The 16736-nt window shown below is 39.5% G+C and overlaps 2 protein-coding genes across 7 annotated transcripts in view; both read left to right on the forward strand.

Annotated features, from left to right (window-relative positions):
- FAM184A (family with sequence similarity 184 member A) overlaps positions 1–8069 on the forward strand; it is a 60950-nt gene extending 52881 nt beyond the window's left edge. For 2 of the 3 annotated variants that reach the window (XM_021392536.1, XM_021392535.1), the window contains 3 exons: positions 551–655; positions 4481–4680; positions 6385–8069. In XM_021392536.1, the coding sequence (XP_021248211.1) occupies positions 551–655; positions 4481–4680; positions 6385–6466 (387 nt within the window). In that variant the 3' untranslated portion in view covers positions 6467–8069. Of the gene's footprint in view, positions 1–550; positions 656–1782; positions 1899–4480; positions 4681–6384 lie in introns of those variants that run through there. The other variant, XR_002437180.1, reaches the window with a different exon arrangement.
- The window catches only part of MCM9 (minichromosome maintenance 9 homologous recombination repair factor), a 51639-nt gene continuing 46557 nt past the window's right edge, over positions 11655–16736 (forward strand). Inside the window, exons 1-2 of one of the 4 annotated variants that reach the window (XM_021391154.1) lie at positions 11655–11847; positions 12335–12651. In XM_021391154.1, coding sequence (XP_021246829.1) covers positions 11768–11847; positions 12335–12651 — 397 coding nt within the window. In that variant the 5' untranslated portion in view covers positions 11655–11767. Of the gene's footprint in view, positions 11848–11941; positions 12175–12334; positions 12652–16736 lie in introns of those variants that run through there. The other 3 variants (XM_021391156.1, XM_021391157.1, XM_021391155.1) reach the window with 3 other exon arrangements.

Raw genomic sequence — 16736 nt, forward strand, 5'->3', positions numbered from 1 at the left:
AGTAAACCTATTAAATACAGAGTTTTGTACAATCAAGCATAATACATTATTACAAAAAAAATACTGCAGTATGACCTTGGCCAGACATACCCTATCTGCAGTCCTGGAATAAGAAGCCATCCATGTAAGCCATATAAGAAACAGTCTCTTCTGTGAGTTATCTGAGAGGGTTCTAAAAGGTATCTAATAAGAGTTCCAATTTCTTGATGCAGTGAGTTTCCCAAACTCACACCTTGGCAGCCTGACTCAGATTAATCTGATTAGATTCTAACTCAGAAGCAAGAAGGAATGAGGGAAGTTCAAATTAACTATACTGAATCTTTAACAATGCACAATTAGAACATATACAACAGAACTGCATAAATAGAAATTATTTAATATTTGCATATAATAATATATAAAACATTAAATATGAAATGTAGTTTTTAGAAGTATCCATTTCTTTTAAAAATAGAAGCCTACATTTATTTGAGATCACTTTATAGGCAGATTTGGCCACTAAGTGATTGAGAATGCGTAAAAAGAAGTTTCTATTTGTTCTTCTTTTTAGGAGGACAAAAAGTTCTATCAGCTGGAGCTAGTTAACAGGGAGACTAACTACAACAAAGTGTTTAATGCAAGCCCTAATGTTGGTGTTATTAATCCATTGGTGAAGGTATGTTCCATGGACTTCATTGCTAAAGTAAAAAAATAAGAAATCTAAAGTTAGCATATACTAAAAAGAAGAAATGTGTCTGTGTGTACATATATCAGTCTTTTTTTATAAACACGTTCAAAACAAGGAACATCATTCTCCATTTGTCTTTCCTCGTTTTTGTGCAGGTATTTCTTTCTTTTGTGTATGTATGTATGACATAAAACACAGTTCCTCCTCACAAAACTCTAAAATCAAAATAGAAAAGGGATAGAAAGGCTACAGAGGGCAGAAATGTAGCATGTAAAAGAGAACAGTGACATCCCAAATTAGTTTTGATTTTCATTGTTTTCCTTGGCTATTTTGGAATATGCAAGAGCAAATTTTATTTTTCAGACAGTGCACAATGGGAGATCACTAGAAAGACAAAGGGAGAGGGGACATGAAAGAAAATAAATAAGGGCAAAAACAGGAAGAAAAGGAGTATGAGAAGGACATGGAATGAGTCTGAGTGGAAAAAGATAGAGAAGTGGAGAGAGAAACCAGGCATGGACAGTAAGGGCAGCAGAAGACAGAAATCAGCTTTCAACCATCTCAGTTACAGTTACATCCTATAGAAGTGAAAACACTTCAGTAACAGCCTGTTCCAGTTCTCTCTATCCTGGTGAATGGCAGCCCAGGAAGGCTGCTGTACAAACAGCCATAGTAGCATCGCTGTCACTTAAAAAGCCAGAAGCATTCCTGTATGAGAAACATAAGTAGTCTGTAGTTGAGTGCCTTCGTTCTATTTCTTTTCACCACTTAAGAAGTCAGAATGAGTTTTCTGACATTTCCTTCCTTCTTGCAATAATCGATAGGCTATTTCACCTGCATGGAAAGAGAAAAGATTTTTCCCAGCTGTAGAGGTAGAACTTGGGATGTCTCTGAAGCAGAGGGTAGCCCAAGGGGCACAATGTAAGTGGCTGAGATGTGCAGCGATCAGAGTTAACAGTGGCTGCAAAGTCCACATTGGGGATAAACAGTTCACATGTGTCAGAGAACGGCTGGACTCAAAACATCCATTATGCATTTGGGAAGTGGATAGCACAAAAAGTCTGATCAAGATTGAATTCAGTATTGATGCCTCCTTTTATATATCTGCATTTCAGTGTCTACATGTGCACTCTATGACTAAATTCCTGTTACAGTTAAGGGATAATTGATTAATGATCAGTGAAGATTGGTGTACAGTGGTCTTCAGCTTGGAGTAGATGCCCAGTTTAGGGTGAGCAGAATTTCTGTCTTGATTTCTCTAGGCTATATTGTTACTAGTTGTATCAGTTATGAAGATTATATGTGGACATTCAGATTGCCAAAAAAACAGGCACGTATGGGATGAGTTGACAATAATCAAGATATACCAAATAAAGCAATATAGTCTTGCACAATTCAGGGTTCTTTCACACTGGGATAATTTTATCTAAGATCTAGTTTTTTGGTTATCTATTCAGCCGGTTGACTAGAACAAATAGGATGGTCTGTCCCTGTCATTTAAGAGATCAGGCTGTGTTATTTAGCTAAGTCTTACAGTTTCACTTCAGATCAGAGTATTTTCACATCTGCACAAACTGCCATAAATTGTCGATGCCCTCCAGCACTTTCCAGGAGTCCAGCAGTTCTGGCAAGTTTATCTGCTGATACTTAACTTCTATGCATACCTGCATAAAAGAATTTAGTAGTCCTAGTATTGTCTCTGCTAGGTCCAAACTAATTTGAACTCTTTGTTGTTGTGTTAAAGGTTATTTGAAAATTTTGGAAGTTTGTCTGAACCACTCCTTTATAAAGATGTGAAATTTAATCATTGAGCATGTAAGCTTGTGTTTTGTGTGAAATCTGACATGTTTGTGAAAAGTACTTCAACGTCAGATTTGCATAGTGATAATTCATATATTTTTGTCATATGCTTCTATCACTTAAAATTAAGACTCTAGGAAAGTCATGTATGCCAGAACATTTTAGTTTTTCATTTCATGAACTGTGGAACATGTTACTTTATCAAAGCACATACTGTGTTTATTAGAGAATGAACTGCAGAGAAACTGAAAACTTCATTCTCTTTGTAATAAAAAAGAAACAGAAGTTACTAATCAATGCAGGCTTTGTGCATTAATGCAAAATTACAACCATTGCAGTATGTATTAGAGTTTCTCAAATTTATGCAATGGATCTGTTTAGTATTATGTTGTTGAATATGATGTTTCATAATACTTTGCATGAATTTCATGGAAACAATACACACAATTTTTCTCCAGGTTGAACTGCCTTGAAAGTGTAGAGTACTTTATAGAAAATAAGATATAGTCTGTAGTGTTTCTCAAAGCACTTATAGAGATAAATACATTTTCCAGAAATGAGTCACCTATGGAGTACACAGATTTAACTACGATGTGGTTTACACACGGCTTTAATTGCATTGTATAATACCTTGCAGTTGTTGTCCATACATTTGGCTATTTTTATTTTTAACAAACAATTTTCCTATGATGCTGTTATTTTCTGCTTCTTCACCCTGAATAATTAGTTTTATATTTTGCAGCTAGTGGTATTCTACCGTGGTGATTAAAAAAGACCATTTTTCTAGTATAGCTTTCTATTCAATAAATATATATTTAATTTTATTTTACAAGCATATGCACCACTGCACTATATTAGCAGCACTTGCACCTCTCAGCTTTGGAGAGGGAAGGTACTGAAATCAAAGCTAGTAGAGAACTAAGCAGAAGAATATAAACAAACAAGCAGTAGGACTCTGTCTCCATTTGAACTCTTGACATCATGAATAGAGTAGCTCTTCTGCTGACAGTATAGATTATATACTCAGTTAATAGATAACTCATGAGAATAAATTAATTTTTTTAAATAGGTGGTGTTTTAAAATAATCTTATCATTGACATGGAATATTCTGTAGAATTCAGGAAACACACGTGGCATTCTGTCAGTTATTTTTTAAGGCGTAGAGAATTATTTGAAGCATATTTATACATTAAAATATCTATAAAAGCAGATAAGTACTGATTCCTTTTTATGGTATGTTATGGAAAGTAAAACAGTTATATCAAAATAAAATCTGTCAGTATTCTGAGTCCCTTGAATATCATCCGTAGTATAAAGAGTAGTAAGAAAGGAAAAATGTTCAGTTGTGCCATCTGGTGCCCAGAAGTGTTAGCTGGAGTAGCATTAGAAGTCTAGCCTTTTCTTTGAGCAAGAAACAGAACTCTCACACAGTATTATTTTCATCTTCAGCAGTATTATTATAATGCTGGCTAGCTATGAGGGTATAATTACTTCAAAAGAAATGGAGCTGCTTCTCTAGGTTCCGTGTTTTACTGAATGTGCCTCAGTAATGAGGTGAAACCTGTTAGAGAGATTTATTTTTTTCATTGCTGAAATTTGCTGTGATTATATATGTCAGTAGAGCTATTCCACTAACACCAAGAAAAGACTTAAGTAAAGAGGAAAGGTTTAACAGGCTAAATGGTAAATTTGAGGAAAGCTTACTATCTTTGATGTCTTAGAATAGAGCAAAATGTTATCTTGGAAAATCTTTAAAAATAATGTGCTCATTGATTATTTAAGAGGTCTTATTTAGAAATTTGAAAAAAAAAATTGTGTTGTTCAATTCTGGTCAAAATAAACAGTAAAACTACAATTAGAAAAAAAAGTCCACTCTGTCCCGGTTGCTCTCCTACCTACCCAACTTCTCCCTGTGCCCCCAAAAAGCCACCGAGAAAAAATCCTAAATTTGCAGATTTCCTCAACTGTTCTGGTACAAGAAGCTTTCCTTATATTTGTTATTTTTAATGCAGCAAAAGAAGAAGAACGATAAATCAACAAACAGGTTTGTGAGTGTCCCCAATCTAAGTGCTCTGGAATCTAGCGGAGTGGGCAATGGACATCCTAACCGCCTGGACCCCATTCCTAACTCACCCATCCACGATATTGAGTTCAACAGCAGCAAACCACTGCCACAGCCAATACCACCCAAAGAGCCCAAGACGTTTTTGAGGTGAGCATTGCCTCACCAATCTTTTTTTTCTCTTTTTTTCTTTCTTAACTCAGGAAAATTTTGCTTTTGTATTGAGCTGAATCCCACTTGCTTCATGAGCCTTTCAGAGGTACAAGTAATATTACAGAATTTTCAATTTTTACATTATATTTGTAACCTCTTTATAGTATTCCTTTTTATTGTAGACCTTACTGAAGTATTTTCTCACTTTTTCATGTCTTGAGTTTTGAAAACCTCTCTAGATACCTTTACAGAATTCATGTGCTTCCAATTGTTTACATATATGAACAATTGTTTTAACTGTTTGTGTTACTTGCTGATTGTCATTTAGAAATTGTTACTAGCACAGAATTTCTTTTATTCAGTATTGTGTGATAATGGTTTTGATGTTAGAAAACAATTTTCTGTGCTACATGGATGTTCTGTGTTTCCCCTTTCCTCACCTATAGCAAATTGTTTCATAGGCGAACTTTACTGCAGAAACAGGAAGGGTATATGCTTGAATGCTTAATGCTGAGCTTCCGGTAACTAAAAACAGCATTGAAGTCTCAAGTCATTCTCTAATTAACTGATATAATGAACTGAATTAATAACTTAAAATGGTTTTATAGAAGTAGGATTTAAATCTTTCTGCTTTTTGTGGCTACATATGAAAGGCACTCGAAAAAGTGCTGTGTGCTGTATTTGGTTGGTACTGATCTCTTACCTCCAAGTTGGCAACTTAAAGCAATGTATAATTACCAATTCCACTCTTGGCTGTTTACCCTTTCTTTTGCTTTAATGCGTAATGCCACATACCCAGCAACCACTCATTATTAAAGGAAGCGAATAGGAGAATGCAAAATAGATAAGTAAAGAACAGTCTATGTCAACTAAACAGTTATTTTTAAAAAATACTGTCTTTCTTATTTTTCCTGTGCATGTGATGTGCATGACTGTGCTCAGATACCTATAACATGCATGTGCATGAACTCATGGACTGTAATGCTGGAGTTTCCATTCCCAATTGTTTTGTGTTTTGTATTACCCAGTAATACAGTAGAGATTATTTTATTCTGGATTTTAATTGATAAAGAAACTCAATTGTATCATGAAATTATGTTTTCTTGCTCATTCAGTGAGAATTTAAATGGTTCAAGGGGGAATCAAATCTTGTTTGCAGTGCAGCAATTTATTTTTTCCTAGTATATTAAGAATATTTTAAATATATGCATGAACAACAATGCAAGTGATATTTGTGATCAGTGTAAAGTATGAAAATGGTGTGTTACCCACTAGTCTCTGTGAGCACATGTCTACAAATATGATGCTTGCATCATATTTCTGAAAATTCACTTTACCACAGGAAAAGGATGCTAAAAGAGGACCTTCTACAGACACACTTTTCCAAGAAAGCCCTTTTTATTCTTCTGATAATACATAGCTGTTCATGAGATTTTTAATTATATTTCCCAAAATATTATTCGCCCACCCTGTAATGTGGCTTCTGAATTGACTTGTCTGTGCTGCTGATGCTCTCCAATGGAGTGGATGATCACAGGTGCTATAGGGACACATGAAATCATATCCAGAGGCACACTGATAGCGAATCCAAGGAAAAACAAGATTGTTCTGTACTTGATATTCTCTGTGACAATCTTTACCTCCTAACTTGGGTACTCCATTTAGTTGTGAGTTAATATTCTTTTCTTTCTGTGAATTTAGCCCTCCTCAGACTGATGCTTCACCAGTGGCTTCACCAGATCCACAACGCCAGGAGTGGCTTGCCCGATACTTCACATTCTGAGAGATGATTTGTTTTTGTGGCACAGCGTGACGTGGACTGTTTATAAGAGCATGACCTTAAGTAAACCCTCATATGAACAAGCTTTCCTGTAATTTGTCAAACACTGTGAATGAGAAAATATTTGTCTTTCTGATTTGAAGATGCACTGTATTTCATGTGATATTTGTTGGAATCACTTGACATGGTATTATATAATGTGTGTAATTATTATTTTTACTTAAGATGGAAGAATCTTTAAACTTTGTAATTACTACATAATAAATTTTGGTAGAACAAACATAATGCTTTCCCCCTTTTTCCTATAAATGTGTTTTCTTTTATTTCAGGTAAGGCTTCCTCCCCAGAAAATCGCATGGTTATTATAAATACAGTGTAATTTGTGAAAGGAAAAATTCTCCAATTTGGGCAGGGTATGTCTAATCCATCCCAATTCTATTCTGTTACTTCATAGCATTTTACAAACCGTCCCCTTTCTAACATTTAAAAGGAAGAATGTAAATTCTGTGGAAATCAGTGTAGATGCTCAGAGTGATTTTGAGAAGGCCATAAAAGACAAACCAGATCTTTTTCATTGGGACAGGGTTTTGACATCTTAACCGATGCCCATGAGACTTTACCTTCCAGTTATTGTCTAACATTTTGTCATTGAATTTAAACAGCAACTGTTCTCACAAATTGTGCATTTAAGTTATGAATATTAACAAAGACATGCTTGAAACCAGTAGAATACCATACTATGTATCTCTGCATAAATCAAGAGTCAACATTTGGGACATAAAGTCTTGCTTTAGATAAAATTCATGTCTGAAATGGTAAATAATCAAACTCAAAAATCTTTTTGCCTTTTATACATACTAAAGTTACAGAACTTTAAAAATTAATTACCTTCAGTTGTCTGTATTAAGAGTTTTACTGTCTAATATATGAACATGTTTTTTTCAGCTAGTGAGCATGATTCTCCAATCGACACCCTTTTTGACACTGGTGTTGCTCCAGAAATTTGCTGCAGCGTATAGAAAAAGCCTGTTGTCTCTTTTATATTTTTTCATTCGATGATTACCACAAAGTAACTCACAATGGTAGTCTCAGGGAGAAAATTGTCTCTTTGTTTTATGAATGTATTTTTAAGCTAAATCTCTTATCTTTTAAAAGCAGGAACAATTGTTTGAGTTGTTTAAAAATGTTTTAGTTAGCATATACAAAGGTCTCAATCTTTAATATCTCACCTGAAGCCCTAACTACATACTTTTTTTTCCCTGTATGCACAAAGGTAAATACCCAGATGAATATACTTGCTAATTACAATGAGTTTTATATGTAGTATATGTATAAATGAAAAATTTGTATGTTTTCATATAAACAATATAAAATATTCTAAATGAACATTTTAAAACTTCTATCTTACAATGAGCTTGAAAACTCCATGGAAAGCTGTACTCTGGTGATGCTGCTGTGGATTGAAGATGTATACAGGAGATTTTTCTGTAGCTGGTGCACTCAACTGGAGGTATATGCAACTTTTTAAATTTAGAAGAAAGCCATATTGGGCAAAATGTCAGATTTCTTGGCTGTTACCGAAATAAAATACACTAGCTCATTTTGTTACAAGGTTCTGAAGTGAGTGTTGCGTATTTTTTCTTGCACGCTTTGCAAAGTATATAAAGGGCTCTGCCTTTTTCTCCCATTCTCCACTCCATTGTATTTTTGTGTATGGAATAGTGAACAATATTTGTAAGATGATAATATATGCATTCACTTTACCTGCTCATATTTTTAGACTTCAGTAAAAGGTGTACCCAGGGTTTTGAGGTTTTTTTTCAGTTCTGCAATCCACACTCTTAACTCTTGGGTGTTTTCTTGCCCTCCTATTATTCAACAGACACATCTGAGTTAAAGAGGGGCAGAATTAGAATGAAATTGCATGGTATTATTTAAAATGGTGGGGAAATGTTTTGGCTTTCAAAAGCTCTCTTTGCTATCTGAGACATTAAATCTGATTATCAGGTCTTAGTGTCCCTCTGACCTTTAACAGTTTTATCCAGAAAGAAATTAACAGTAAGAAGTCAAAGAGCAAATACAAAATGATGTAGTTTAATCCTTACTGTGCTTTCCTATGGAAGAAGGAAGTAACAAACTGTACTTGACCAGCGCAAAATGCAGAAGAATACTACATTTAATCAGAATGTCATCATAATCTGCCTTCAGACAGAAGTTTGGCCCTTCAGTCTGGATTGCTTAATATACTTCTGTGATGAAAGGGAAAGCCAGTGAATCTTCCAGGTTAGCAGTAAAATGCTCCATTTTACATATATACTCTCATACCACAAGAAAGAATTATGTCACAGGAACTGCGTGGCTTTGTTCTGCAGCAGGAATTGTACCTGGAAGGTATACTCAAGGGGAACAAAAAAAAAAGAAAAAAATCACAAAAAATACAACCACACATGTCTGAAAAATCAAGCTACTATTAGTATTGCTTTATCTGATTGACTCTTTCCTCCTACAATTTTTTCAGTTACTTCAGTACATTTACTATACTGACAATAAATTGCATACAGAATACACTCATAACTTTAGAAATCGGGCTTGTACAGGATGTCAGAGCAACCCCTTATCTTAAGATATATATGAATATTGTTACATGATCCCAGTGCTAGTCACAGATAAATTTCACTAGTTCGTTCTTGCTTAGAAGGAAGGTAACTGAGTCACTCAGCTAAAGAACGCCCCTGCAGTCAACAGGCAGCTTCAGGAGTGAATCAGCACACTTACCTCCTTTGCTTGTACAAAGACTGCAGAGCAACAACCCATGTAAATGCCTCAGTTGCCTAAATGTAGGTGTAAGGAACCCTAGTCTGTCTTTTTTATTATATTTTGTTTTTTAAATATCATTTGGAAAAACAGCAGCTTTGAAAGATGCAAAATGACTTTCCGGAATTGTGTTGTTGTTCTCCTGGTATGTTCAGTGTAATCTAGTAACAGTGCTGTTACTGCTCTTCATAGGCAAGCAATAAGCCATTTTTTTAACTCTAGTGAAAGTGAATCTATAATTTCTAGTATTGTGGCCTAGCTACTTTATGGAACTGAGCACTGTTTGTATCAGTTTCATTTTTTTCTATAGATTCCCTGGCAAAATTTTGAAGTACAATTGTATAGCAAAATCACTTTGCTGTTTAAAGCTTAATTACTTTGCAGTGTTTTTTATTAGTATTATTATTTATAAATATCCATTTCTTTAGATACTCAACAGTAATTGGATGTACCTGTAGGTAGCACTGGGATCACGTAACAAAACCTGGTAGCCCAGCTGAACCGGAACTTCTCCAGCCTGACTGCTTAGCCTGACTGTTAACAACTTAACTTGTTGCCTGGCTTACCATTAGGCTCCTTTACTGCACTCCTTTACTGTGTTAATGCTCATCCTTTTAAACACATACACAGTTAGCTCGGGCTTTATCTGCTGTTCAAACTGCACTGTAAGGCCTGGTCACTCTTAAGGGTATTTCTATTTTCAGTTAGGCATGGAATCGAGGCCTGCTTGTGGTAAACAGCAGGCTGAACACAGTGAGAAGAAGCTGATGCCAGAAGTGTTGATGCAAATGTTGCTAGGAAACAAGAAGAACTAAGCTTAAGGATTTTAAAGTATAGTTCCGTAATAGTTACCAAAATCTGGCCTTATTATAACAAGGTGTATTCAACGATCAAGCCTACCAAGTTCAGCCCTACAGTTTAACTGAAGAGTTCAGAGAGCAGCTAATTCTTTAACTAGAGCAATAATCCTTGAATTTTAACTACAGTCACAGACTATCAGCTGTGGTGCCTGGGTGCAAAGAGAAATGTGTAACCATACTGCAGCCTGTTAATAGGAGAGGCAGACACACTTGCACCTGGCTATGGAAAAGAAACTAAGGTAGCACTTAAGAGTTATGGTCAGATGAACAGCAAATCTCATTCATCCTGCTTAGTCTGAATCCTCACCTAACCTGTGGGATCCATGGGCTCGTCTCAGCACACATACAGCCCTGCTGGCAGTATCCCAGTTGCATGTTGGATGTGTACCACTGACCTCTGCACTGGCTGACAGTTCTTGTACTCTTGAGACATTGCCAGCTCCACGGCACACACTGTATTCTGTAAAACTGAAAAGCAGTTTTAAATCCATGACACACCTCATGGATTTCTGAATGAACACAAGGTACTTTTTGGAGGAGGATTTTTTATTGACTAAGTATTTCTTCATTACTACGTGAAGCACATAGTTGTTACTAGTTATCATTTGACAATGATAAATATTCCAGGCATATAGGTTTCGTTGGTTTTTTGGTATTTTTTGGTTGGGGTTTTTGGTTGGTTTTTTTTTTTGTGGTTTTTTTTTTTTTTTTTTTGGTCAGTTTTTTTGTTCTTTTAGGAGCCTACTTACAACCTTTACACAACAATGTCAGTCACTTGCTCTGTAGCTGTAATTAACTGCTCCAGCTGCTGGTCACCGGCTGCATCATCTTTCCTCCTGTTGCTCTAGTTGCCTGAGCTACAAAGCACCAGGTTAGAGAGAGCACAAAAAGACATCTCCAGGACATCACAAATACTACAGCTCTGCCATACAATAAACCGGGTAACAGTACTGATCCAACAGGTGTGCAGAAACATAGAATCAAAGAATCATTAAGGTTGGCAAAGACCTCTAAGTCCATCTAGTCCTACTCCAAACCATCCCCACCATGCCTGATAACCATGTCCCTCAGCACCACACTCACCCTTTTCTTGAACACCTCTGGGGCGGAGACGCCACTACTTCCCTCTAAAGCCTCACCACTCTTTCTGAGAATATTCTTTTCCTAACATCCAACATATATATGCATCATCATTAGAAAGAAGCAGCCTGGTTTGGGTATCTTGCAAGACAGCACCGTTGGCTGAATAAAGCTGACACTGAAAGTGTGCTGAGGAGATAGGTTCAGCCTGACACAGTACCTAGATGCTTTGTCAGAAATAGTTCTGAATTTTCGGTGATGGATTTATGTATTAGTGCAGACTTCAGCAGTGCTTTTGCAGCAACGTCCATTCGACTGGATAGCAAAAGGCCATTTTATAAAGCAACGGGACTTTACCATCAACAGAAGCCAACAGTGGGAGGTCCTAAGACCGAGGAACTCAACAGAGAATTTCTAACTTCCTTGCAAAGAAGTTACACCAGCACTGCTCACGCGGGCGCCGGGACACCTCCCCAGCTCCGCAGCGCCCCGCGCCGGGCGGCCTCCAGCGGGCGGGCGGATCTGGCGGGCCCAGCTCGGAGGGGCGGGGATGGTACCGCTCCTCCCGCCGCCGCCGCCTGACGGAGCGGCGGGACCCGGCCAGAAGGGCGGCGGCGGCCCGCGCTGCAGGTATCGCTGGGCGGGCAGGGCGGCCGGGGCCTATGCGGCACGCTGCCGGGCCGCGCCGCGGCGCATTCAAATCTTGCCGCGCTGCCCAAGACCGGGGCGGGCGGGACCAGCGGCTGCGACCGCGCGAACGAACGAACGCGGGAGGTTTCACTTCTGCGCTGAGGGCGGGGAGAGCCCCGGCCGAGCCCTACCATGCTGGCTGCCCCGGTGGCGGGCGGGAGTGAGGAGCGCGGTGCCGCCCCTCGCAGAGGGGTGCCCGGAGCCTGCAGCACCGCCCGCGGCCGTTGTCTGGCGGGAGCCGCCATCCCACCTCGCGGCCGTGAGGAGGTGGGAAGGAGCCGGTACCCGTGGCAGCCCCGCACAGCCCAGCCCCGGCCTGCTGGGGCCTCCCTCCGCTATGAGCTTTTTCCTAAGTTTTTAGGTTCCCGTATGTCTTGATTCCAAAGCCTCTCACTTTTTAACTGCTTTGCCTTGCTCGTCCGGGCAGGTTCGGCATGGCGCTGCGCGCTGACCAGGTGAGCCTCATCGGGCAGGTGTTCGAGTCCTACCTGCTGCAGCACCACCGGGACGACATCCTCGGCATCCTGCGCCAGGGGGACGACGAGGCGCACTACCCGGTCCTCGTTGACGCCCTGACGCTGTTCGAGACCAACATGGAGATCGGGGAGTACTTCAATGCCTTCCCCAGCCAGGTGCTGCCCATCTTTGACGGTGCGCTGCGCCGGGCAGCCATGGCGGTGCTGCAGGCCACCACGCCATCCCCAGGGCTGCGCATGAAGCCCAACCTCCACGCCAGGATTTCAGGTGAGTGGCGGGCGGGGAGGCAGCAGGGCATCTTCTCGTTGGTCTTTCTGACTCTTCCTGCACTTATCAAGAGGTCGTGTGGAGTTGTGTAGGCTGTACAGATGTCCCCTATGGTGCATGTGCAGTGGTAGGAGGTTTGTTACAGGGTCAGGACTCAAACCATAGTCTTCTTATGGGAAAAGAGCTCCTCAGACCAGCACTTGGTCTCAGGCTGTTTGTCCTGACAGCCAGAAGGTCCAACTAAAAGTTCTAGAGGAGAGTCTATAGTTCCTAGCAGTTCTTGCCCTATTACTTCCTCATAGTGTGAACTAGCTTGTGGCTCCAACCACATTCCAAAATAGGCAGAGTCCAAATTTTGTGTTGTCTTGTGGTTTTATCTGTATTAGTTAAAATCTATGCTGAACTAGTAGTTATAAAATTACTTATTGGAATGGATTGTTGGAAAGAATGGTCATTACTAACAGATTTCATCGTTTTTTCACTACAAGTTCATATGCCATTATTCTTCACTGTTGGAAAGTCTTTAGTGGCTTTGAAGTACGGTAGTTGTGAAATACAAGTTCTGAAGTTAAAACATCAGTTGTACAGAACTGGGTTTCATGGTGGCATGGTCCCATCCTGTCATTATTGACAGTGACTATTTGGAGCTGTCCAGTTTGCGAAGGAAGGAGATGGTAACCAGTGCTTCCCTCCCCTGCTCTGTGTTTTAGTGCTTTATGATCATTTTGTCTTTTGGCAGCTTGAATGTGGAGAACATGCGCATGGCAGCCCCAGCGCTGTTTTGAGTAAAACCAAGATTTTGTGGAATAATATTTTTTTTTTTAATTGAAGAAGAGTAATCCCTGCTAGTGACACTGAGGGGGGTAGATTGTTCCTGACCAATCTGGTAGTCTTCTGTGGTGGAGTGACAGCGTCAGTGGACAAGGGAAGATGAACTGATGTCATTTATCTCATCCTCCTCAAGGCCATTGACATGATCCCCCACAATATAGCCCCCCTCTCTTGCCTCTATAATGGAGATATGTCATTTTAACTGATGGACTGTTAGAGAGAGAAGGAATTAGCTGGATGGTTGCATCCAAAGATCTGCAGTCAACATTGAGTTGCATCCAAAGCTGTAGTCAACAGCTCGATGTCTAAACAGAAATCATTTAAAAATAGTGTCCCTTGGAGGTCGTGCTGGGACCATGATGATTTAGTAACTTTGTTAATTACATAGATAGTCTGATTGAGCGCATCCTCAGCGAGTTTGCAGATGGTACTAAGCTGAGTGGTGTAGTTGATATGCAAGAGCAGAGGAACAGAATCTAGTAGGACCTTGGCAAGCTTGAGCATCAGGCCCGTGTGAACCTCATGAACTTCGACAAGGTCCTGCACCTGGATCAGGGCAATCCCCAGTGTCAGTAGCCTGGGTGATGAATTGGCTGAGAGCAGCCCTGCAGATAAATGCTTGGAGATGGTGGTGGATAAAAAATTGGATAGGTTCCAGCAGCGTGTGCTCTGCAGTCCAGAAAACCAAATGTATCCTGGTCTGCATAAGAAGTGTGGCCAGCAGGTTGCATAGGCCACCTTATTGTGGCCTTCTAGACTATAAAGGCAGTTTGTAAGAAAGATGGAGAGAGACTTTTTAGCAGGGCCTGCAGTGACAGGACAAGGGACAATGTTTTTCAACTGAAAGAAGGCAGATTTAGGTTTGCTATAAGAAAGAAATTGTTTTTGTTGAGGGTGGTGAGACACTGAAATGAGTTGCGCAGAGGAGTAGTAGATGCCTCATCATCTGAAGCTGTCAAAATCACATTATTTAAGGCTTCGTGCAGCCTGATCTAGTGAAAGATGTTGGTGCCCATGGCAGAGGGTTTGGCACTAGACAGTCTTTAAAGGTCCCTTCTAACCAAACCATTCTGTGATTGATTCTATGAATCATGTTTGTGGGAATAAATGTGTTTTATCCAGTACATTTCACTAAAAATACTGACATTAAAATATATACATCAGAAATATAATTACCTTGTGGCTCTCATAATGCATTTTGTCCACAATTTTAGGGAAAAAAAAAAAACCAACAAACAGTGTCAACGGTTTACGGGCGTTAGGCCCGATTCTGTGATGAAGGGGACGGGGGACCCACGGGCCCATGTCCTGGGAAAAGGGGAAAGGGGAAAAGCGTAGGGAGACGGCCCTGAGAGCAAAGAACAGCGGCAACAATCTGAGGAGAAACAAACTAATTTACTAAATAAGATATCGGAATGCAAAACAACACACTATAGTACAACACACAATAATTACAATTTAAGTTGATAAATCCAAAACAGAGAGAGAGAATGTCCCAAAATCAAGGTAGGCCTTACTCTACTACCGACGATAAGATGGCTGGAGAGTGAGGTGCTGCCAAGGCGAGAGACAGGCGGAAAAAGGGACGAGGTCTCGTGATCTGCAAGTTTTATACTGCGAGCTTTTATCTTTTCCCTCCGGCTGGAAAATGGTAACGGAGGAGCAAAGTACCGTGGGGACTGTAGTAGTCCTTCTCTTCTGAGAACCAGGTACATTCACTACATGATGTTATGATGTGGAATACCAATAACCGAAAATCATAAAACCATGACAAACAGTTTGCTACCTGTTTAGATGCCATGCAGTTGGTGTACAACTGCTGACTATGAGGTGTACAAGGATGGCCTCTGTGTTGTACAAAGTATTGAAACGTTCAGTATACTAAGAAAAGTAGGAGCAAATGAAAACTTCATTTGTGGTGTTCTAGGATGCATTAGCAGGTTTGGGCTGGAGTGAGGGAAAGTGGTTCGATTTATGTTAGGGATAAGAATGCAATCTTGGCACGCTCATGTTGATGTGGACAGGATACCTAAGGAGCTTAGAAAGATGCGGGCAGTGTGAATAGGTAGTGGTTGGCAATGGGTGGTTACCCCTCCTTCCCAGAGGAAGGAAGAAGGTGCAGTTATCTGAATTTTAGCATTGTATGAATTTAATTGTGCCACTTCTCTTCTTGGTGCAAATCCATTAAAGGATTTTTCCTTACCATTAGCGTGAGCACTCATGTCAGTTGTTGATGGCCATGCTGCTGCTGGTAGTTCAGTTTTACATGTTATTACTAATACACAAAAGCTTATTCAAAGAGGCACACGCGCTCAAATAGTTTGTCAAGCAGTCGGATATAATCGGAGCGAAGGCTCCCTTTTTCCCTGTCCAGCCTCCTGTCTTTTTGATAATCACAGGGACGATCATAGCACCCATTATGCCAACAGGGCTGCAGCTCTCTCTGGTGCAAGCTGAGGAACACCGGATTTTTATTTTTATTTTCTTTTGGCTAAACTGAATAAAAACGCAAACCTGTGGGAGAATAAGGATTTTTGACAGGTTTGGAAGAAGCTATAAATGGCTTTGTTACAGGCAACCAGAAAATTACTTTGTTTCTAGATCTACATAATAGTTCATTTCTTTTCCAAATTACTTCCTTAATTCATCTATAATAAGCTTAATGTTTAATAATATTTTCTTTAAACAGAAGCAAAAAGTCAAACGCTTTGCTTAAAAGCATCAAAGCAGAATGTTTCAACATGTCTGAAACAAAAGATTTGATTTTGGAAATACTGAAATAGGGACATTCTGCCTTTTCCTTACCAGCCAAAGCTACTGAGCAGATTTGACGTAAATGCGCAAATAGTTTTGGTCCCCTTAGAAAAATCGTTTTCCAGCAGATTTATTATTTACATCTCCATTTTCTGTCTCTATTTCAGAAGTAAAACTGTGAGAAATTATTTTAAGAGAATGTATGTTTACATTGATAATTACTGTATTTTACAGTTTCTTGTAAAATAACTTCTGAAGAGGCAATATTTTGATGCAGTCCTCAGCTGTGCATTCTGGAGGCCATTCATTTTTATAAAGCCTTTGCAGGCAGTTGAGTTAGACTGATCTTCCTGAGGCTTTCAGTAGCTGTGCTGCCATGGTGCCTGTACCGATGAACACAGTGGAATCCATGCACCGCAGCTGGCTGTTGAGGTGGAGTTAAAGGAGAGAAGTGCCACAAAAATTTTGTCACCACTCCTGTGAACAGAGGAGTGACTTTG

This window comes from Numida meleagris, chromosome 3 (assembly GCF_002078875.1).
Source record: "Numida meleagris isolate 19003 breed g44 Domestic line chromosome 3, NumMel1.0, whole genome shotgun sequence".
Classification (NCBI taxonomy): domain Eukaryota; kingdom Metazoa; phylum Chordata; class Aves; order Galliformes; family Numididae; genus Numida; species Numida meleagris.